We start from the raw sequence: 23392 nt of genomic DNA on the forward strand, positions 1-23392 counted from the left end.
TATCCACAATCCATATACGAAGGGAATCAATCGCACATCCATCCACCCACATATACACACAAATGCGGACACTGTAACTCCTTTTGTATGATCCTCACTCTGCGTACCTGTCCATGGCTGTCACATAATGCCAACCGCACATCACCATTCTTTCCTTTTCATACTGGCCGATCTACTGTCTCCTTCTGTTCAAAAAAAAAAAACAAAAAAAATCATGCACAAATGCACAAAACTTGCGAGCATTTTCAACTATAGCATCCGCCGTCAATTGTCAATGATCTTTATGAACGTTTCTATCCTTTATAGTTTCTCATTGTTTGGTTTCTAATCGTTCATACTTGTTCGCTATATGCTAGACTTCTAATCTTTCGTCATCATTTCCCATATTGTTTTCGTTTTACGAGTGAATTTGCTCCGAGATTAGCTTCTTAACCGGTTCCATAGCTACGTCTGTTTTTTTTTGCCTGGAATTCCCGTACTACTCTAGGACTTCTCACGTGGATAACATCAAAAATGTTGCCGTAGCGACAAGTCGCCTTAGGCTTTTTTTTTATCCGTTATTTGTTTTCGTTCTTTTAACACCTGGCTCGCAGGAGTGGCTTACATAAGCTGCAGCTCGCTCTCTTGGGATGCACCACCCCTGGAGTGAATTTCAAATAAATGAGAAAATTTTCTATATCTATACAGAAGTACATGAAGCTAAGAGTACAAGGGATATATTAATACTCCTCAATCACAATACACAGGTTTAAAAAAATACAAAATGTCCGTGAAAATAGTTCCAAAATCAAGCCAGTGGTTATTCATTGCACGGTGAACGCACGGTTCGTGGTTGCTTCTAGAATTAAGTATGGATTTAACCGTGGAAAAGGTTGCCGAGTTATGAACGACGATCGGATGAATATTAACGCTAAATACATGCAAAAGTAATGTATTATCAGAGTTGTAGATTAACATGTAACCATCATCAGTCAGCCTGGAGTCTCCTAGAATCCTGAAAAATTCGTTCAATAATAATGGAAAGTCTGCGTAGGGCTGGGGTTATATGCTCGCAAAATCATGTACATTCAATTCAACATCCAGAAAACCTCAATGCTTCTATATTCATCATTTTCTATAATTTTCCTCTTATTTTCTATTGAAGTTCCGAAGAATAAACAAGAAAGAACCTTTACAAACTTTCTTTGATGTTTTTTTTCCAAATTGAATCTTTTGATATATTTTCAAAACCCCACGTACATGTATGTGAGACGGATTTGGAAGTGCGTGAACACTGCTCTCATATGAAGGGGTTTTCCCGTTTTCTGGAGAAAACCAGTGTTTAGAAGAAAAATTCGGCAGCAAGCACATCACGTAGAGATGTATGTGCCTTTGTTCACAGCTGTACCAACTTCCTGTGAAGCAATGAAAAAAAAATTTGAAGGAAAAAAGAGCATAGGCATCCTCGACTCCTTTAGAGACTCCAAAAGGGGGGTTTGGATGTTTTTTTAAAGAATTAAAATTTTAAATCTTATTTAATTTCTATTTTGATGAAGTTTGCGAAGATGAATAAAATCGATCCAGTTCAAATTAAATTTGTTTAGGAATTTTAAGGAATCTAAATTTAATTTTAATTAGGGAGATTGCGTCGTATATTTGAGTATAATACTTTTAAATTTAATTCCTAGCCTTCTGTATTTTTTATTTTCATCGATTCAGTTCACATTAGTGGAGTTTTGTTTGGATCGTTGTATTTTTGACGAATCCACGATTCGTCGGCAACCCTTCTCTTTTCAGAACCAGTTTTGATATTTATTATTGGTAAAACCGTAAACAAATCACCAATAAAACTGCATAAATGTAACTTTCAGTCAATTCATATATCCATTAATCCATCTATCGATTAAGTCGATATTAGATACCAGCTAAATAAGCTCCAGCATAAGGGTAATATGCAACGTCGGATTTTTTTTTAAAGTGTGCGTGGAGAACTGATGGACTGGAATAAATTAAAACAGTAAGCGGAAGAAGTGGAGGATTTTTAAATCCGAGGAATAAAATGAGATAAGATACCAAATGTTGGACTGGATAGATTTTATTCATCTTCGCAAACTTCATCAAGGCTGTTTTATACTGAAAGAGGTGTCTTAAAAATACATCCTTAATAACACCTGATTGGTCAGGTTAGGATTTTATGCCGAAATCATGTACTCAAAAAAAGTTTGTATTTTGAAATTCTGAATAATTTTAGCTATACGGGGACTAGTCGCTGGTGAGAAACTCACGTACGTTCCTCTTTCCACTTGTTTTGCCTCGATGAAATGCCTCGGTCAAACATTTGACGAGAGAGAGTGCGGTACCAAAAAAAAAAAGTTCCACTTCATAGAGCATTCCATGGAAATCTGCTTATCCTCAGCGATAACCTCTGATAGCTGTTCTGTACTTCTGCATGTACATAATTTGACTTATCTTCACTCATATGCTACTGGGGACTTGCTCAGCACCTGCTACTGAGGAACGAAGTTCAGGCGAAATCTATTCTCCTGAATATGATAGATATATTGATAGTTGTAGTAAAATACAAGGAACCTTAAATATTATTACAATAAACAGTTAGAAACATTCCCATCTAGTTTAACTAAAAATCACATATTCTTGATGATTTGATTTCTTTATGATAACTAATTTGGTAAATTTATTGTATCAGAGCGAGTTAAGAATACTCTTAAGTGGTGTCTATAACGACAACTCGATACCTCCATGGTCCGGCTATCCCTTTTTTTATCTAGTGTTATCGTACGTTGTTGGATTTGTGTGATACTGGGATGTTTTCTTGGTGTATGCGTGGGATGTGCGTTGAGGTGACTGCTGACTGCTGGCTGACTGCTTGGTGGGAACCGCCCTCAACTCCTCTCCCGATCCGTGGTGCTTACATCTTCGGGGGTGGTCGTTTGTGACCTCGACCAACTATGTCAGCTCCAGCATATCGAGCACGTACACCGCATTGTCTTCCACGATCACGTTCCGTGGAAAGATTCGGGACTGTCGCTACTCTTACGAGGCGAGTTTTCTCTAACTGATTTTATTTTGGTAAAAACGGATCAAACAGTTCACAAAGGTTATCCGTAGGTAACTCTTTTAGGCTTATCCACAGATTTAAAAATCCTTCTTTATTTGGGGTTCATCAGTTATTTTGGTGCATACTCTCTTCGCTGTTTGATTCCTTCCTAATAATAGATAGTATTTAAGAGTTTCCTCAGTACCTAACCTCTCGACCTTCTATGTTGGTGGTGATAGGTACTCAGGAGCTACCGGTTCTACGCTCTACAAGTACAGGAAGAACTACGATACGGTAAGTTTACCAGTATTTAACAGTTTAACAGTATAGAAAGTATTCCTGCTAAAATCTTAGTTCTTCTCAAAATTTAGCGGACGTAGATGGCTCAGTATTCCATTACCGTATAAATTAGGGTACAGAAGTAGCAACAAAATATTGGTGCTACTGAAGAGCTCTTTTTTTCGTTTCTCAGTAAATACAACTCCTCAGTTCTATCCGTTTTGATAACTCGTGGAAGATATTCCATGGGCAGTATATAGATCTCCTCTTAATCTAAACTAGACACGTGCCTTATAAACTTTTGACCTATTCTTCATCATTCTGGATCTTCCACTGGATCAACGGAATCAAAGTTGTGTCTGCTTGTGACTCTGGCCTCTTTAATTCCTTTGTTTGGAGGAAAAAAAGCTACACAGCATATGTTTACTAGTTGTGGAGCGAGCTACTGTTTGAGCAAAGATATTCAGATTTGTTTAATCGTCGTAACTCAAGTCAAAAGATTTCAGAAATGATTTGGTTTAGTTAAAAATCTGTAGAACTGCCAGCCTCAATCAAAAAGTAATCTTTCGTTGGATTTTTTTCTCAAAAAAATATACGTAATACAGGACAACCAGGAATCCGAACAATTCAAGGATCATATCATATCCTCTTCAACTTAACCAATTTCTCTCTTCGATAAGTATTTCTTCAACGTAAAGTAACCATTGTCAAGCAGCACAAGTGTAATCCTATCGATAGCTAGTTTTTCGGGAAAACGTTCAAAGGAATCTCGTTGGGATGTGTAACACGCCGCTGCTTATCCACACATTACGTCAAAGTGCTTTTCCGTAACAGATAGAAATACCTATCAATAGTGCATCCACCTGGAATTACACAAATTTGATTCCATTCTTTTCGTTCCCATTCGTATCGTATAAGGATTTTTTTCCAGCTAGACGATTGGAATGTCGATCGTTACAATTTCTACACACCTTTCTACTGGCCAACGTATCGTTATGCGGCTCGTCGTGCTCTTTATGTAGATCCAATTCCACACAGCCTAGGATTCACATATCCGGATTACTGGTCAGTAGTTCTCATTTCCAATTTCTTTAAGCTATCATTTAGAATATCAAAAAATCATCAGAATACAGCTGAATGATAAATTTGAGTCAACAACCTAACCTCGCTTCTTTTAGTGGGAAAAAAAACAAAAAAAATTTCTCAGCTAGGAATTTCCTTAGCTCTCTCACGTACTTCTCTACGAAAGAGAAAAAAGAGCAAAAAATGTAGATGAACGGAGAGAAGAAATGACAAGCAAGTACCGGTATTCACTAATTTGTGAACTAATCATACGATCAACTCCCTCTCATGTTGTCGAGGTTTTTACAGCAACCAACTGAACATCTGTAACATTACAATACTGATCCAGTCACTGAGAATATCCGCAAGAAAAAACAACTTGAGATTCGTTGAAAAAAAAGTTTTTCAAACTTTTTCTACCTTACCTTCTTATTAAATGATCAATGGGTGATTCCAATTTTGTAAATACTTGTTCCTTGAAAAATATTCTTGGCATATTGAGCTCAGAAATTTTTAAAAAACCGTGTTTATAGACTTTTTTAAACAGAGCCTTGAGATAAGTTCTAAACATTTATCAGTGGCTGCTAAAAAGAAGTGGCCCCATTAAATCAAAAGAAAAGAAGTGATCTATGTTTTATGAACATAATACATATATCTTTTATTCCCGAAATCATCCTTTAAAACTACATGCAATAGGTTGAACTGTAGTAATCCTTCTGAGAAATATGAACGACTCTTGAAGAAGTTAAATTTAAGCTTTATATAAGAAAAAATATAAGATGGCTATCCATATAGTTTATAATGGGAGTGAACAGTAACTACTACTTTCTTTGATTATCCCATAAATCCTCAGTAGCAAGTTTCACTTCCCGAAAGAAGTAGGAATGATCAAGAAAAGAACCAGCCCGGCAGGTTTAGGATTACAAGAATTCATGTAAACTCAAAACTCGTTTAGGACTCGATACAAATGGTATGTGGACTGGCTAAATCCAACATACTGGCGTCGTCACCGTGATCCTAACTACGACAGACCCCTATGGAACAGCTGGCGACCATGGCAAATGGATAGGTGAGCATCTTTACCCGGATAAAAAAAGAAGAGAAATACTTCCAAGAGGATATGGAGGATGTTATTGATAATATGAACGAGGATACCTGAATTTTGATTTCAAAAAGCCTCTAGAAATAAAAAAAAGAATAAGTGGTAATATATAAGTAAATATTATAATAGTGTAAATAAGAAGTAGTAAATGGTAATATAATTAAGAAATTTTATAACCACTTTCTCAAAAATCTGCTCTAAAACCTTTGCAAAAACAGTACATAGTTATTGACTTTTCTTCTGCCATTCCAGAGGTAGTTACAGTATATATTGATCGATATTTCAATTGTGACCCACCCTCTTCCGTATGATTTGTTTGATGTTCGTCATGTAACATGAGTACATCCTCGAAATATTTCTGCTATCCACTCTTCATGAAGAATTTGTTTAGGGAAGGATTTAGAATTCAAATGGATAAAAATTTTTTAAGGTCTAATATCAAACGCGCGATTGATATGTATCGAAATGGTACCATTGATTTCGAAACTCTGGATAAGAAATGGATCACACCGTCAGCGTATGGAAGATATGGAAAGGATTGGGCTGATGTTTATCTACCTGCTGGTTAGTTGCGGATTTCAGTAGTAAACGTTTTTTTGAGTTTCCAATAGTTTCAGTCATACATTGGTGTTAAAAAAAGGTTCCGGAATTTTGTGATATAATTCTAGGAAAAAACCTTGAAAATAAGATATTTTGAAATTTTCAGCCCGCTATGGAGCTCATCGCTATTTCTACTCGTTCGCCTAATGGACTTAAAGTCGATAATGGCCGAAAACAGTATCGAAACGGATCGATGTTTACTTGTATATTACAATGATAACATGCGTAAAAATTGGCACAGTCATGTACATATATTGCACGGCAATCATAGTAACGAATGAGGTGTACATGAAATTGATTTTTTTTTAAATGTATTGTAATGGAAAATAAAGCGTTACCCTGATTGGAAAGATGGTCATGGACATTACAGACGAAAAAAGAAAAAAGAAAAACAAAAAAAAATGTAATATGCTGAATAAATATGGATTATTGAGAACCATACAAGATCCTGAACTCATTCTGACAACAATCGTTTAACCCTCTCATTTGCTCCGCCCATCGCCAAATCACTATTTTCCATCTGAAAGAAAAAGTATAAACGCTACCGTGTGAGCATTTGTGTATAAACAATGACTATCTCTTCCAGAAACTCACCAAATCTCGTATTCGATCAAGTTTTGGCTCTTGTATACTCAATTGTACATTAATATCAACCGCTAAATGTTTAATAGAGTTGAGAGTTTCATCGACTTGGCGAAGATTATCCTCAATCTCATTTTCAACAGCGTCATCTGTTAATCTGGAAGGAGAGTATACAGAGAAATTTTTTTCTGTTATAAAAAGGATCAATTAAGCTTATACTATACGGATTAGTCCTGCTTCCAGTAATATCTCTCTACATATTCTCAGATCATTTTCCATTCACATCCTTCTTATTAAATGCATTAATATGTGGCATTATATCTTATATAATATATTTTTATTATTTTGTACGTATCTTTCTCCCTTTAGGAATCTCTCAAATAAATTTGCCTTCAGAAGATAATCGCTCGAAAATTGCCTCGGAGTCAAATTTTCACACTCATTACTTTATTATATTTTACTTTTTTATTTGACTCATTAAACTTTATTTTCATACTGTCCATGCTCAAAAAGGTTCTACAAAAACTTGGATCAGTTCACTCCAGAAATAATTTACCTGGGTATATAAGCGCCATCTCTTCCTTTACGATTAGAAGATCTATGGTTCACTACTATTGATGACGCTACAATTCGTTCTTTCATATCTTTGTCTTTGTTTCTTCGGAATCGTTTCAGCGGTAAACTAAAAACATTTTATTTACATATTAGAACGGTTCTGGAAAATCTCTATAAATCACTTACCACAACAAATTGAAACAACAACAACGTTCCATCTTTTTAATGTCATTTTTCACTGCTGATATGTCGTCATTTATTTGGTGGAGATTCTCCTCAAGCTTATCTAGTTGTTCTGAAATTTCGATTCTATCAACTTATTTTGAGGTATAATTTTTGTAATCACAGAAAATATTGTGGTAATAATTTGGGAGAGACAAAAGTGCGAGGAAATACAGCTGATTACATACGTCTCTCAATCACTCATAATCAACGTACTTCGGATAAAAAAAGGGTACTAACTTTTTTTGAAGTGTTGAACTATAAGAAGAGGAAGCATTTAAATTGCAGCTGATGGAATTCGCATTTGTAAAAAAAAAAGAACATTCAGATAAGATAGGAAAAGGGCACAACTCGAAACTTCAAGGTTTGAGGTTTATATCTTAGTACAGTACTTCTATAAATACATTTTACTCCGATATGACTTTTGAGAGGTAACTTGAAAAAATAAACAAACAAATGTATTTCGACAGTTTTGATAAATTTCTAGTGATTCTGATTGAAGCTGCGAAGTAATGACTTAAGTTTTTTCTTTCTAGAAATTCACTAAATTCATCAATTCGAAGCAATTGATTCAAAATTGACGTTTTACCGATCGGATACGAAACGGCTTGTTTATCAATGAATATAATAGGTCAATCAATGAATGCTAACTTCAAAAATAGATGCTACATGGGAACGGTTTCAGCTGTTCTTTTTGTATTTGCTAGAAATCCATTAAAATCAGAAAAAACTGCACCTTATTCTACTAAAAAACTATATAGTTTTTTTTCTCACAGTATCATTCCTTAAAATATTTCCATTAACTATCCAATAAAGCTTCCATAACTAGAAATACCTTGGATTTCATGCCCGCAAATCCAATAATTCAGACCAAAAGGCTTTTGTGAATTTTCTGATACAAACATTAAAAAAATAAAGAAAGCAACGAAAAAAGTGTTTTAGAAGAGGTTACGACCAAATAAAATCTAACTTTCCTTGAATCTAACAATTAAAAAAATGTAGTATGCTGAATTTTTGCATAAAAAAGGGTGGTATGCTGAATTTTTGCACAGAACTCGAGTAAAGACGGATATAGTCTAACCAAATTTTAGCGCTATCATTTTGTAATTTTGTAACTTTTTATAAACAGTTCATTGATGGTATAAAGTTAACTATAATCTTACCATCCTGATTTTCAAGAGCTGCAAGCGTCATCACACCTTCTTCGTTGATCTTTTCCAACTCTCCAACCATTCTATTTGTACAGCCAAGAGCCTGAAATTGATGAACATCGATTCGTATCCATGCACGTTTGTTTGCCTTACTTCAACTTTAATATAGCCCATACTCCAATCACTCAAAATCTCACCTCGGAGTTCATTCGCAATATTTCGGCGTCAAAATCAACCATTTTAAGCCTCAATCTTTCATTTCCTTGGTTAGATATGGGCTTAAGATTTGGGAAACTAAAAACATGCATTGATATTTCTTATTTCCTAAATAATCTGAATAAGTGAGAAGTTACTTGTCAATATCACCACGTTTAACAGCCATTGTTTCTTGAGGCAGCCGAAATGAGACACTTTATGGAACGTGCCACTAACTGAAGCGAAAAGGAATTTACGCATTTATGGAATATTGGTATAGAAGAAGAATTAGATAGTAATGAAAATAAGGAAGAAAACAAAGAGATTTCGTGGAACACAGTGCAATATTACGGTACCAGAGTCCAGAATTCTAAAGTCACTGAAGGTTATCGCTAACATTAGGTGAAACGTGTTGACATATTTGTTATTGAGATAAAAGTACTATGCGTTGGCGGACATTGATGCATATAAATAGAAACAGATTGTTGTTTTGAAGAAAAGAAAAAAAGGCATAACATTTAAAAAAAACTATGAGGCACGTCGATCTTATGCTACTCGACCTCAAAAAATTAATCTTCTCAAAATATGACATAAAAATTCAAAAGAATTTATCAAGTTCTTTGCAAAGTCTCCTGACTGTCTGACTCAATAGCTAAAGATTATTTGAACTGGGCTGTCAATCCTTCCTCTGATATCAAAAGTAATCGTGATAGGATCATTCCTGTTTACCTCTTTTTTTGGATGTTTTCCTTGAAACCGCTGTTAGAACCACTCTAGTCCTGATAATTTCCTTCGTAAAGTAAATTAATGAAATGATGAAATGGTTAATACAAGATCCTGGTTGCTGTGGTACGTTTCACTGTAAATTTTATTCACCTCCCAAAAATTCCTTACAGAATTTGTAGGCACTAATTCAGCTGTACATTTTGGGATAATGCTGGAAACCACGCGTGAATTATTGGCAAAGGAAATGTCAGATGAAGAAAAAGAAGGAGAAATATGATGTCATAATCAGGAACTTTTGATTCTTGCTTAAGTGAAAACGTTCGATATTCTTCGCAGAGTTGGGATTCACCTTTTGCAATCCTCCAGAAATTTACCACGTGAATGTGTGGCTGCGCTTCTTGAAAAAATCATTATGTAGTGGCTTCTATTGCCAAATTGAAGAACAAGATCATAGGGAACAAGTATTTGTCGGCTTGGAAGGGAACGGGAAATTAAAGGAAAAGCTGAGTCAATTGAGGGCATGTATTTGAGGGATCAGATCTAAATGATAGGGGGAAATTCGAATTGTTCAAGGCGCAACCATCACTTAATGATGAATTTTTTTTACTTCTTAAATGAAAAGGGTGCTTTCTCTATACCAGACAGAACCGGTTAAAAGAAATCGAGAGCAACAAGATATTTTTAAAAAATACATAGGCTATAAATAAATAGGTAAAACTAAAGCCCAAATTAGCCAGTAAATTACCAAAAAATGTATTTTTCATTGTAACTAAGAGAAATCTTAATATCTATATGCAACACACCTAAAAAAACATGTGTAATGGAAAAAAAGAGGAATAATTCCAGAAAATGATGATGTAAGCACCGTGACAGACTCTATTTTGAAATCAATTCGAGTGTGCATTTCAGAAGGTGGCGATAAGGTGATCGCTATCAGTACATTAATGCTCTCCAAGAATTCGAAGACTTCGGAAAACAAAAGTCGGCAGAATGTAGGAAACGACTGACCGTACCTGCCACTTGCGATCCATAAATTCATCCAACAAAATTTTACTGGTGAAAAAAAAACTACCAAGGTAACAATTAATCCATCTCTAGGAAATAGATTAATACAGCAATGTTATTGAGAAACGAGTAGGATTAGAATTTAAATTCGGGTTCTAACGGGGAAATTTTTTTCTTTGTGACAATCTAAAAATTAAAATTCTTCCCGCCGAATGTCGATATCAGTCAAATCACGTGTCCACCTGAACAGTCCCTTCAGTTCCCTTTATGACACTCAAATTTGAGGAATGTCGAGAAAAAAAAGGAAAATTCTTTACGAGTCACAGTGTGTCACCGTTTTTCATCGGCTCTATACACTCCCGACGGTCTCGGAAAGGACAAAGTCCGCTACCAGACCACATTCTGATAATTCCACGGATGTCCCATGCGATTACGTAACGGAACAAAAAATTAATATAATGTGCGAAAGTTTTCTCGACAGAAAACATATGATTTGCTTCGGAAATGAAAAATATGATAACAGTTGCATCCGATCCATAAATATTGCTTATTTCAAAGTCGGAAGTGCAAGAGACACTGAATTTTAAAAAAATCTGAATTAGTTTTTCTTGAATTGTCTTTAGCTCCGAGTTCTGACTATTTCAATCAAGTTCTGAATCAGATACTTGTATTGTTGGATGTTACTGGTAATTCTTTTGCTACCAAGATTTTCTTTTCGCACGAATGTTGTTCCCGAATTTTTTGCGTTATTTCCTATCAGTGTAAACGTGATAATCACGTTCTTATTAAGACGTCTGAAAAAAAAAACTGAGAACCTCTAAAGACCCCTAAACCCCTGAGGAATTTAGCCCTTTCCCTTTTTCCCCCATTTTTTGTCGAAGTCGAATAAACAGCAACATAATTATATTACTGCTTATATTTTGAAAAGGTTCCGTAGATATTTACACAAATGCGCAGAGATTCCGATATTTTGAAAATGTAAATAAAAAGGATTAATGAATAATTCGAAAAAAAAAACTGAAGGAGACTTCTATCTCAGCATTTACGTATATTTTGAAGATCCTTTTCCGTAATTATTTTAGTCCTTTGTTTATAATATCGGTTGTATACTTAATTACAGTGTAATTGTAGTAATTGTAGGAATCCTTAAAGAGCTAATGAAATCCCCCAAATCCCTAAAATACATACCTCTGTCTCTGTCATGTTTGGATCCTGACACTGCCGATTTTTGCTTCTGATAACGTTTTCATCACAAATCACTCCAGAAAATGACAACAGTAAAAAAATAGTGCGTGGAATACGAACGATGAACGCTATTGATCTAATAATATCAACAAATTCGATTGGAAGCATCGGCAATAAAATTCTCCCCTTCGATCAATTTTCTCGAGAAAAATTGTTTGTGCCATGCCATGAAGGGTGAAAATAACGACCATTTCACCTACAATGAAAGCCAATTCGGGGAATCCTGAATGATTTAATAAATATGAAAATAAATGTCATCAGCCATTCATTTCTCACTGATCGTATCTTTTAAGGAAGCTTCGTACAGTATCCTACTTGTTACTTTTACAGTACCCATGTATCCGTAAAAACTACAAAATTGAATTGACGTCATTTGACATCTTTGAAAGCCTTTTCAACCATTTCTTTACTACTCGGTCTATCAATTTTTAGCTGCTTCTCTCCCTCAAATTCGTTAAAAAATTTCCTTGATCAAATTCATCAAATTTTCCACAAATTCTTTGGAAGCATTGCTATCCGTCTCTTGGAGAATTCAGTTAAAATAACTCTACTTTTGAACTTCTCACATACAAATTTTCCTGAAACGTTCAACACTTAACACATTAATGAGTCATTTTTCTCCGGAAACTTTCCTTAACTTGGATCAATCGTGCTAATCGTTCGACGACACCCAATACAACGTAGTGACACATTCGTGACGTGTTATATGATGTCACAAATTCCGGAAAGAATCCCGATTTTGACCTGGTATCGCGCGAATTTTCAGGCTTTTAATAGAAGAAATCTGTTGCAGATCATATTGATTCTTCTTCACTTCAACTGTTAAGGAACATTATCCTACAATTCATCTTTGGAAATCCATATAATAGTTAAATATCAACATTTTTTTTTGGGAAATTTTATTAATAAAGCATAGAAGAGCGAGTATAATAAGAGAGACGTAAGGCTAATGATGAACGAATAAAACTAATATCTTTTAGGTTTAATAATATATGTGGGAAAAAAAAACACTCAAAATGAAATACCGGTTGGAGGAATTCTGTATGCTACTACAAATGTGTAGAACATGAACGAATAATATAGAATATAATGATCCCGTAATACAATTCTTGACCAACGTGGAAGTCATGGGCTGTATATGTATATGAATAAAATGTCAACCAGTTTTCATAATAATAATAATAATAGTATTAGTTTCTCTGTTAAACGTTGGGTGAGTAGTATACAGGGGCAGATGTAAGGATACAAACTAGATTTGTTGATATATTAAAGTAAGAACAATTGAACAATAAATGTATCACACATGAAAAAAAAACATACGAAAAAAAATATGTGGCGACTGGAAGAATATCAGGTGTTACACAAACAAAACAAAAAAAAATGTTATGAATGGATTATTAACCGCAACTCGAACACAGCAGGCATTCCCGAAATTAGACTTCGAAAACGATTTCGAAAGAAATGGAAGCAAACACAATACAATGTTTTTTTTAATACTAAAGTCTACAATTATGAATGACACAAGCAAAGAGAATGAATGCAGAACGGATGACGTGGATGATCACATCAAAAAAAAAAATTGATAAAGGTTTCTTCAAAATTAACTGCAGATAATCTCATAATTTCATGTTATGACTTCAATAGATTTCTCAGATCGTAGAATTTCACCAAATATAAACAACGGTTGTTAGTTCTACCCTATTTTTTTTTCCTATTTCGACATTTCAAAAAAACGAGTAAGAACCAGCGAAACAAGTGGAAAATAAGGGCTACTTTACAGATATACGAGTGAAGAGTACAAGTCTACATCTATCGATGTGAACCTCCGCCCTCTGTCTTGGATAAGGTTTCATCCTTCTTTCGCTTATCTCCGAAGTAGTTACTGGATTTTTTGAACTTATTTACACCAAATGTACCATCTTTTACTGCCTTCTCGTAGGATTCGGCAATTTTATCCGCATATCTTGCTTTGAGCTGAACAAATTCTATTATTGCGCTATTCATTTCTTTCAAAATCATACAACTACATAGTCCATAAAATGAATACGTAAATAATAAATAAATAACCTGATCGATTGCCTTGCACCATTCAAGTGCTCTTGATTCTGGATCGAAAAGATAGTAAATTCGTTTTGGCTGAAAATAAACAGATCTAGGAATCATAGAAGAATTTTTTGATGTTAAATCTATGAAAAATCAATTTTCTTGAGAAGATCCTTCTTCAGAAAATACTACTTACCGTATGCACAAAAAAAGTCCGGAAATTTTTCACTTCAGTTCGCATACAAGGAGACCATGGTACTTCACCTTTCAATTCCATCGTATTCGGATCCACATAAAATAGATGAGGTCCCTGTAAAAATTCAGCTTCAAAAAAAAATCTTTCCCAAAATTTCATAGTATAAATTTAGATCACCTCGGTAAGTAAAAACATTCTTCGCCTAGAGAATAATCCTTTCTTTTTGTCTATGAAACCGGAACGGATGATCAGATTGTCTTGTACAAACCTGAAAAATGGTTACATTAATAAAATAAGAGAGCTACGTACACTTCAAAACCTACAAATGATAAGGATTTTCCTTTCTTTGCTTTTCCAGTTTACGCTGCCTTGCAGCCAGGGCTTTTTTGTCAACTTTAGGAAGTTCGATCATGTCACTAAAAATCATAGGATTCGAACAAATAACAAGTGGATATCTTACGTGACTACTGTACCTTGGGATATCTACGGCATTGTTTAGAATTTCACTGCCCAAAGAGAGTTGCTTCCTGAAAATGTGAAAGGTGAAGATTCAAAACAAAACAGCAAACAGTTTCGTGAAATAATACATACGAAGGCTCCATTTCCATCAACGACAAGTTCATCAAACGATTAAGAGCCTTCTCGTCCAGGCCTGGTTCAGGCATACTCTCCGGATTCATTTCGGCCTCTTCTGAAAAATTACAAGGTACCTATCATTTGTAGAGAGTTATTATATTATTTGAAATACTGAACATACCCAGACCAGCAGGAAGAGGAGCAAGAATATCTGGAGGTTTCATTTCAACAATGTTCTTCCAGTCTACACCGTTGAAGAAATCGTGCGTCTTCAAACAATCCACATTGTTAAATCCCAAACGAATGGAAGGATCCAGCACCTGATACACTTATTTTAAGAGGAAAACGAGTAAGAGCACTAAAAAAGGCTTACAAGCAGCTTCGAAACCAAATCGTTGGCAACTTCGGGAAAACCAGGTGGAAATGAAAAATCAAGTTTTTGTATCTTATTCATCAGATGAAAGTCGTTAATAGCACGGAAAGGAGCCTGGCCGGAGATCATTTGAAATATCATTGCGCCTAGAGCCCAGTAGTCACACCTATAAATAGAATCATTAAAGTGTTCACAGCTTTCTTAAAAATTCTTTCCAGGATTCAGAAGCAAGAACTAACGGTGGTCCGACATCGTCACCTCTCAACATCTCTGGACTAACGTATTGAGCTGTGCCGACAAAAGTAGCGCGACGTGCATGTTCAGAAACTTAAAAAACCATCTTTAATTAACAAATATTCACTTAAAGAAAGGATTAAATCCAGAAATAAACGGTCTGCACCCGTCTACATACTGCTATTGTGACAGCAGATGTGCTCTTCCATTTATACACATTTACACTACATTTATTTATCATTCTTTTTTTTCCAATTTTTTTAAAATTTTCGGTCTAAATGATAAAGATAAAAGACTATGTGTTATCGTTCACGGCTAGCTATTTGAAATTTATTTATGAAAAGAATAAAATCCTCACTGAACGAACCAGGATTTTGATAAATAAGACCTAATAGTGATTTTGAATTATTCTCTTTTGATTTTCACTATTTTAAACTGTCGTTTGCACCGGTTTCGGTTCCATTTGAAGGTCATACATGTTTGTGAACGATCCAAGTGCATTTTCAGGAATATTTGCTCAAAAATATCTCTAATCTCAAACTTTACAAAACTTCCTATTAGACTTGGAAAGAAAAAAATTCCAAAGTTTCCAGTAGTTGCTAGAACAAGCGAATTAGAGGAAATAGCCGATTTTACTATGTCAGAGATCAATTTCTGGATCGTGGAGATTACATAGATCGTGATCTAATCAATGAAGTATGGAGAAACGAATCAGACCTAAATGAACGCTCGATATTGAAAACAATGATGATTCCTAGAAAGACCTAGAAATACATGAGAGGAGGAACTTCGGAAAGTCTGAAAATCACCTGTTATGGAAAGAAAATTACCCAGTGGAAGTAAAATTAGGAAGAAAACCATATGTAGAAAAGCGAAAGATATTGTTTAACATGGAAAACTTGGAAAAAATCAAAAAAAAACTTCTTTTTTCGTGAATTTGAAGGAAAGTTCAAGATCACTACGTGTATACTCCTTTTTTGATTTTTTCCCCATTTCACATAACGAAACTATCAAAAAGAAGCAGAGAACGAATGTAATCCGTGGGTGTCCTCATTATGAAAATGTGACGATTTAACTAACTGCTTGAATTCTTAAATTCATGCTGAACATTAAAACGAGGATAAGGAAAATAAACGGAAGAAGACGTTGAATGAAGTTTGACGATAACAATGATGTGCAGTGGCATCAGTACAGTAGATGAAATCTATGTATATTTCTGGAAAATCCAATCAATTTTGTACAGGAGAGTTCTTCTAGTAATTAATAGAAAGATTAGAAAGATAACAATTTTTGCTGAACGAAATACAAAACAAACTCTGGATCCATGTGAAAGACAGAATGAAACAAAGAGCATCCTTGAAAGTTTGATGAGAAAATAACATAATGTAAACAGAAAATAAAAGACAATAAACAAGCCTCAAGACTCCTAAAAATGGGATATTATAATTAAGAGAAATCTCTTCTTCAACTTTTTTCATATTAGCTATGTTTTCGCTTGTTACGCACTGGTTGATCTTTGAGACAAAAGGATTACTAGGAGCGATTAAGCAGATTAGCCGCTTTATACATAAAAACAGCGATACGGTACTTAGATTTTACAATGGCTGATACGGTAAATCTCAGTAAACTGGATTTTGTGAAGTTCTGTATTTATTCAAGTAGAATGCCCCATCAGATCAATGTACGCCTCTGTCGAAAAACGAAACAAACTCGAATTGGGCATTTTTTACGTTCTGGAAAATTCCGTTCTCTAAATGATCCAAAACATAACCAAAAAAAAATTTTTGAAGGCACATTCTGAGTTTGACAAATGACAGACTACCGCCTTTTTTTCTGGAATGTCGAAAATTACAAATCCAAGTAAGCAGCGGTCTTAAATAACTTTTCAAATCACGTAACAACCTAATATTTCACCCCATATAGAAAATCTCTTGATTTCTCCAGCTTTTCCACATTCGTTACCAGAATTATTTTAAAATCTCTTTAAAAAATACACAAAGAATTTGCACATAACTAGGTCTCCCTTTTCAAAAGCTTTTTGTATGAAAGGAAAGCAAATTTCCACAAACAGTCTAGCCTCAATACAGTTATATCGCTTACAGTACAATGCATCAGTCTGAAAAAAAGAAACACAGTTCTTAGAATATCATTAAAAAATTAGGTATTAGTAGAAAACACAACACAAAACAACAAACTCCTCTTTCTCTTACAAAATTTTCCCTACGTCTTTCCTCATTGTTACAATATCCCTCACTAACCTCCCAGGTGTTCGTCTGACTCAATTGACGAGCTAGCACTACTGGATGCAACTGCTTCTGCGAATCTCCTAATTTGTCGCACTTTTTTAAGTTGAGCTGGAGAGTCGTTTTCTTCCTCGTAGTCAATAACTGGAATAAGTTCGGATTTTGCTCGAAAAAGCGCTGAAAATTGATTGTACTCACATAAATTCTCATCATAAATTTGTGCACTGCCAAAATCGGTGAGCATGATATGGCCATTTTTTCGGATGAGCACATTTTCAGGTTTGAGATCGCGATGAACGACACCATATCTAAAATTCGAGCAGTGCGATTGTTACCTCATAGAGGTAACAGGCTCAAAATAAGGTCTCATAGGTAGCTTCATCTCATAAGTGCGTAGCCTTAATCTTTTTCCTTACATCATTCATCAAAAATCTACTTATGAACGAGGTTCTACATTCCTCAAAGGATTTACATACCCCTTAAAATTTTCGTTTCAATCATTTAACGTAAAGAAATCAGATTCAGAATGACAACACAAAAAAGAAGGGCGTTGAAAATCCTTCAGACGTATGTACGAGAATCAAAATGCAAACATATTCAGGAGAACGAACTGTTCGCGTCATCTTATGCTATTATGCCATCACATATAGACCACCCACGTACACATAGACAAACAATATCATAACAGAAGAAAAAACGCGATGTACGCAGGCCAGGGAAAAAAAGGGAATGAAAAAAAAACCATGTGTTTCTCGTTAAAATGCATTCACAAGAGAAATGAAACGTACTTGTGAATGAATTCAAGTGCGACGACAATTTCTGCTGCGTAGAAACGTGTGGTTGGGATATCAAATGATCCTAACCGATTAAGTGTGACCAGAAGTTCACCGTAATGAGCTACGTCGGTGACGAAATCTAAATACTACAAAATATTTTGAAGAAGTAAAAAGCTAATGACAGTCAATGACAGTTACTCAAAGGATTTCCTCAAAAGTAACTACCATTAATCTCACTAAAAATAATCAAACTAAGGATAATTTAATAAATAATTCGATGAAGAAATGACAACAACAATGATTCTGTAGAAGATCTCATCAGCAACTCCAACTGGAAATATTCCACGAATTATTCCCTTTAATCTTCAAAACCTCCTACATCGGTCAAGACTTTAAAATCCAAGGCAGCAATTCTTTCACTTTCTAACAGAAAAAAAAAAACAAAACGAAAAAAAAAAACAGAAACACCGTTTAAAGACGTTTGATATCTTTTATGAGGAAAATTGTGGGTGCTTTTAGAATACTTGAAACACTATCCTTGAATGGAAATTCATTGAAAATGAGGCAAATTTACGAATTATACTAATCTGAAAGTATAAGAAATAGTGAATAAGAGAGCAGGAGTAATTTCACGGAAACTGATGGGATCACACTTCAGTTTTAAACGGTCATTCCTCGCTGTCCCTCATTTATTTTCTAATTTTTTCACACTTATTTCTTTCAGATTTGTGATTACAACTTTGCGGATAGAGTGGACACAGCTATAGTAGATACCCATAACTATGAGCGAGATGATCTGTAGCTGTTGTTAAAAATTCTCTAATCCCTCTGTTAAAAAAAATCGTGACAAAAAGCAATTATTACTTCTAAGCAAAGAGGGATATACGTAGTGAAGTAATTGAAATCATTGTTAAATCGTCAGTCCCTTAATTCCAAAAATGAGACGCATGCAAACAACTCCGTAAGTACATGAAAACTTAAAAAAGTGGTGAGCCGATCCGATGGACATCCACGTTTTGTGAGCGGGAATGTCAAGCGAAGCTTATCTTCGGACGTTTGCTCGTTCTTTGTACTCACATATTTCATCAACACGTAAACTAGAATGAATAATAGAATGAGATGTCCACATGCTTTCGACGTTTTCGAGTCGAAAACATCGAAACATCAGCGAAAACGTCAGAAACAAGGAACAAACGGACGCAAAACAATTGGTCAGCGCTGCTGCAGAAAGGGACGGAAGTTAGCAGAAATCCTAGCAAATTAACCTGACGTCATTCGAAAAAGATAGCTGAGTACACGTGAGTCACTAATCTACTTCTACATCTCAATTTTTTGATGCTTGACCGGTCTTTTTTCTGGAAAAACTTCAAAAAAAAAGAAAACGTCTATCCAAACTTACATAATCGTTCTGGATCGCGAAACGTGCAGTAAAGTCGTGTTACGAACGGATGACCACCACGTTCGTAGTTTAACGAAGCTAGAACATGTTTCTCCCGAATTATAGCGGCTAATTTTTGATGCCGGATCAAGAAATCCTTTTGTACTACCTGAAAAGGAATTTCGAGAAAATACTCCACATAAATCTGATGAAAACGGAAAACAAAAATCGACACACATATATACAAACTAACTTTTATCGCTTGTGTTTGTCCACCACGAAGTTCACGTGCAAGATAGACCTATAAGTGTGATTATCTTTTTTCGGCAAAACTAGATCGAAGAACTAAAAAAGTGAAAACTATTTTATCCACGTCGAACTTACCGTACTGTACGCTCCTTCACCGAGAATTCGTAAGAACACAAAATCGGACGCTTTCTTCCGCAATCGTGGAAGTTTTACACCATTTGGACGTAACCTCAGCGATAATCCCTTATTCTCGTCCAACTCCAACAATGTACACGAAAACGATGATAACTAAAATTCAACTGATGAAACTTAGCAGGTTCCGTTTACGGAAGTTGCCACACCCAGAAAAGTGAGGTGAAGAAGGACGTTTGTTGACATAGAATAATAGAGAATAATTTTGGTTTATATGCATGTATAATCTAAATCTCAAAAACCACTTTTCAGGATAAAACCGTCGTTATGGAATAGCTCAGAATAATTCAGAAACGAAAAATATCCAAGGGTATGAGAAAAAGAAACAAGTTCACATCATCAGAAAATGAGGGAAATTGAGAGAAGTCAGAAAACCAAAAATATCCGCGCCTCACGTTAATTAGGAGAAAATTGCACTTATATTTGCGGAATGGTTACTTGATTTCCTCAAATGGTGCAGAGGTGCGAGAGAAAAAAAACGGAGATCAAATTGAATCAATGAGTTATATAACTCAAAAAAGATTGACCGAGATTTAAAACAAAAATTGGAAATTTATTGAATAAGTCAGTGATTTGTGAGAATGAGATTTTCTGGAAGAGAAACTTGAACAAAATGGTACTAGTCATGATAGAATCGTAAAACATTACTATAAGACTTGTTCCCAATGAAAAGTTAAGGATCAGTTCAAATAAGATACAAGATGCAGAGAATACAGCCGCGAAATAAAGACCTCAAAAAAAGGAGAATAAGGAAAGGATAGTTGCACCTCGGAATCCCATCGAATAGCACAATTGGAGATCAGACGAAAATCCTAGATCGATATTCGGATGCATTCAAGGACTCGATATGTAGAATGTTCATTTTCACGTAGTATTTCCCCTCCAGAAATAAAATTCCACAAAAAGTCTTTTCACAAAGTGGAGTTTTAAATCAATCAAAACAAATTTCTGTACGTTATCAGGAAGCTACCGGACTGATGGCGCCAGATCATTGCAGGAACAAATACGATCGATGTTGTACGATTCCCTTTCAACTAAGTTTACTTATTCTAAAAATTAGATTTAATACCGTTCCCCTCAATTCTCTCTCTATAGGGTAGCTTGCAGGAAAATGTGTTGGATAGATTATTTGCTCGTTTTTTTCCCCCATTATTATATAACGATGACGGAATAACGAGTTGGCTAAACAATCTCTTGGTTCGTTCACTTAACTGAATGGGAAAAGCTCAAAATGACGGGATAATACGTTAATATGCAGCTATATCGTAAAATTAATACCAATAGAATCCATTAGACCATAAACATGCTCGAATATTAATCAAAAGTATAAGGGAATTTTCAAAACGAAAAAGAAAAGAAGAGAATCTTCAAATCATTCTTCTTCAGCATCGCTACAAAAAAAAAAGAAAAAGGCTAGGGCATCGAAATTAAATATCCTCAAACGACTATAAAATATCCTAAAAACCATCGAGTGGATAGCTGGATATAGACGAAATTTATGAGACTGACGATACAATTGCAACTACTGCAGAAACAATCCATATCATGGTCAAAAACTAAAGGAATTAAAACAGGAGGTAGTAAGTAAGAATTAAGAGATCATAAGTGACTTTAGAAAAACTGTCATTTTTACAAATATTCATTTACAATACAATAAATGTAGTAGAATATAAATTAATGGCTCTTAAAGTAGGAGAATAAACATTTAAATAGTAACAGGTGGAAAGTGATTTATCCAATGAGCTTACTGAAAATTCAGGAATAAATCTTACCGCATCTGCTTCCGTGTACGGTAGCCGACTTTCTTCGCATTGATGCTGTCCCGCGACATCGGACATGTCACCGGAAACAGCTAGCCGGCCTGAAAAAAAACATGTTGTACCGCATAGATTTTATAGAGGAAATTCATCTTACAACTACCGGTACGACGAATTGTGATCACATCACGTAAATCCGTAAAGAAATCATTAAATAAGGATAAATTATGGATCGATGGATAAGATGATGTCAGGAAAGAAGCGATGTGGATTGAAAGAAAGTCAGAATATCGATGTGAGGGTATGCGGATATGGAATTGGATGTACTGTGCCTACCTCGTACTCTTGCGGGTCGTATACATTTGAGTAACATTGCTGGGATGGGAGGATGAGGATGAGGTGGAGGAGGAAGGGGGTTTAGGGCTCAGCTGAAGCTGAGAAGTATCGCGTCCGTCTGAGCTGACGGAATACGGCAGCAGTAACAACGGCGTGATGGCGGTGATGGTGGACGGCGGCTGCTTTCAAATAAGTCTCCGCCTTATCACGCCGATGCCGCGAACTACGCACATGATATAAAAGCGCACAGCAAACAATAGAACGGTCCCTCCACCGATATATACATATACATACATATATAAATATTTCTTCAGTCCACTGATATCCCGTCCTAAACGTAGATGCACAGCGATAGCGGTGAGCTGACAGCTGAGTGCAACGAGAAGCGCGCATCCACCACTACCAACCACGTCAGCAATTGCGCGCACGTTCCTCGCTGCTCATTCGCAAATCCTTGTTGTTTACGCGATCGTCGCGCGCTTCAGCCAAAGGTCGCCTGAACTACGGTCCCCTATGCTCAATAAACAGCACACGAAGCCGCGAGAGTGATGCCATCGTGGGGGGACGAGGAAAACAACAAACAACAAACAAGCTGATGCATGTGATCGTTGCACAAACCTCGGACCTCCATAAACATAACATGGAAGAAGAACAAAGATTAAGCTATAAATGGATACAAAAGTATAAAACCGCTGATGATGCCGTCCACAATCCAGATACTGACAGTACAAATCCTGATTAACATGGATTCGGATAAAAAGAAACGTTATCACTACTACAGAGCAGGTAGTTACCGTAAATAAGCGAGTACTGTAGGAGGTTTTTGTAACAACTTATCCACAACAAAAACGAAAGAAAAGATATTAAATTTGGAAATAACTATTTAACATAAACCAATATTACGGTAAATAATGACATGAACTTGACATTAAGACCGCATTAACCTTACCCTGAGAGGTGAGTGAGTAACAAAAGGATTAGAAGGAAGGGAAGAATTGCATAGAAAAAGGAGGATTGGAACAGCAATTTTTTCTCCAACCCAATTAATTTTAACAATTTTTTTGCTCTTAAAAGCTTCCAATTAATTTGTTATCACATATTCATTGAATAAAGACATGAATAAATTAGTGATTAAATTGAAAGGCAGTGGAATTCTCATTAAAATTCTGAGTTTCTACTGATATCAAGATTTCAAACCTCAAGTGGAAAATGTCGCATTTTACAATTTTTTAAAACATATTAAATAAAGTTCATATGTAGATTTTCAGAGCTCATTTA

At 35.3% G+C, this 23392-nt stretch overlaps 3 protein-coding genes across 3 annotated transcripts; 1 reads left to right on the forward strand and 2 right to left on the reverse strand.

The window, feature by feature from the left end:
• Positions 1–2948: 2948 nt before the first annotated feature.
• On the forward strand, positions 2949–6227 carry RB195_026124 (uncharacterized protein; the record flags this gene model as incomplete). Its single annotated transcript, XM_064214538.1, has 6 exons — positions 2949–3040; positions 3229–3331; positions 4248–4381; positions 5334–5447; positions 5911–6044; positions 6187–6227. The coding sequence occupies 6 exons, from the start codon at positions 2949–2951 to the stop codon at positions 6225–6227; spliced, it is 618 nt and encodes a 205-aa protein (XP_064070419.1).
• Positions 6228–6534: 307 nt separating this feature from the next.
• RB195_026125 (uncharacterized protein) lies at positions 6535–8972 on the reverse strand (the record flags this gene model as incomplete). Its single annotated transcript, XM_013437443.2, has 7 exons — positions 6535–6600; positions 6675–6819; positions 7219–7344; positions 7404–7512; positions 8603–8693; positions 8788–8884; positions 8944–8972. 7 exons carry the CDS (start codon positions 8970–8972, stop codon positions 6535–6537), a joined length of 663 nt encoding a protein of 220 aa, XP_013292897.1.
• Positions 8973–13570: 4598 nt separating this feature from the next.
• Positions 13571–22151, reverse strand: RB195_026126 (uncharacterized protein; the record flags this gene model as incomplete). Its single annotated transcript, XM_064214539.1, has 18 exons — positions 13571–13735; positions 13829–13897; positions 14001–14114; positions 14178–14268; positions 14324–14416; positions 14474–14527; positions 14592–14691; positions 14758–14896; positions 14950–15115; positions 15189–15276; positions 17442–17570; positions 17625–17734; positions 18215–18341; positions 19602–19749; positions 19834–19881; positions 19965–20117; positions 21794–21882; positions 22115–22151. The coding sequence occupies 18 exons, from the start codon at positions 22149–22151 to the stop codon at positions 13571–13573; spliced, it is 1920 nt and encodes a 639-aa protein (XP_064070420.1).
• Between the last annotated feature and the right edge of the window lie 1241 nt (positions 22152–23392).

This window comes from Necator americanus, chromosome X, assembly GCF_031761385.1.
Source record: "Necator americanus strain Aroian chromosome X, whole genome shotgun sequence".
Classification (NCBI taxonomy): Eukaryota; Metazoa; Nematoda; class Chromadorea; order Rhabditida; family Ancylostomatidae; genus Necator; species Necator americanus.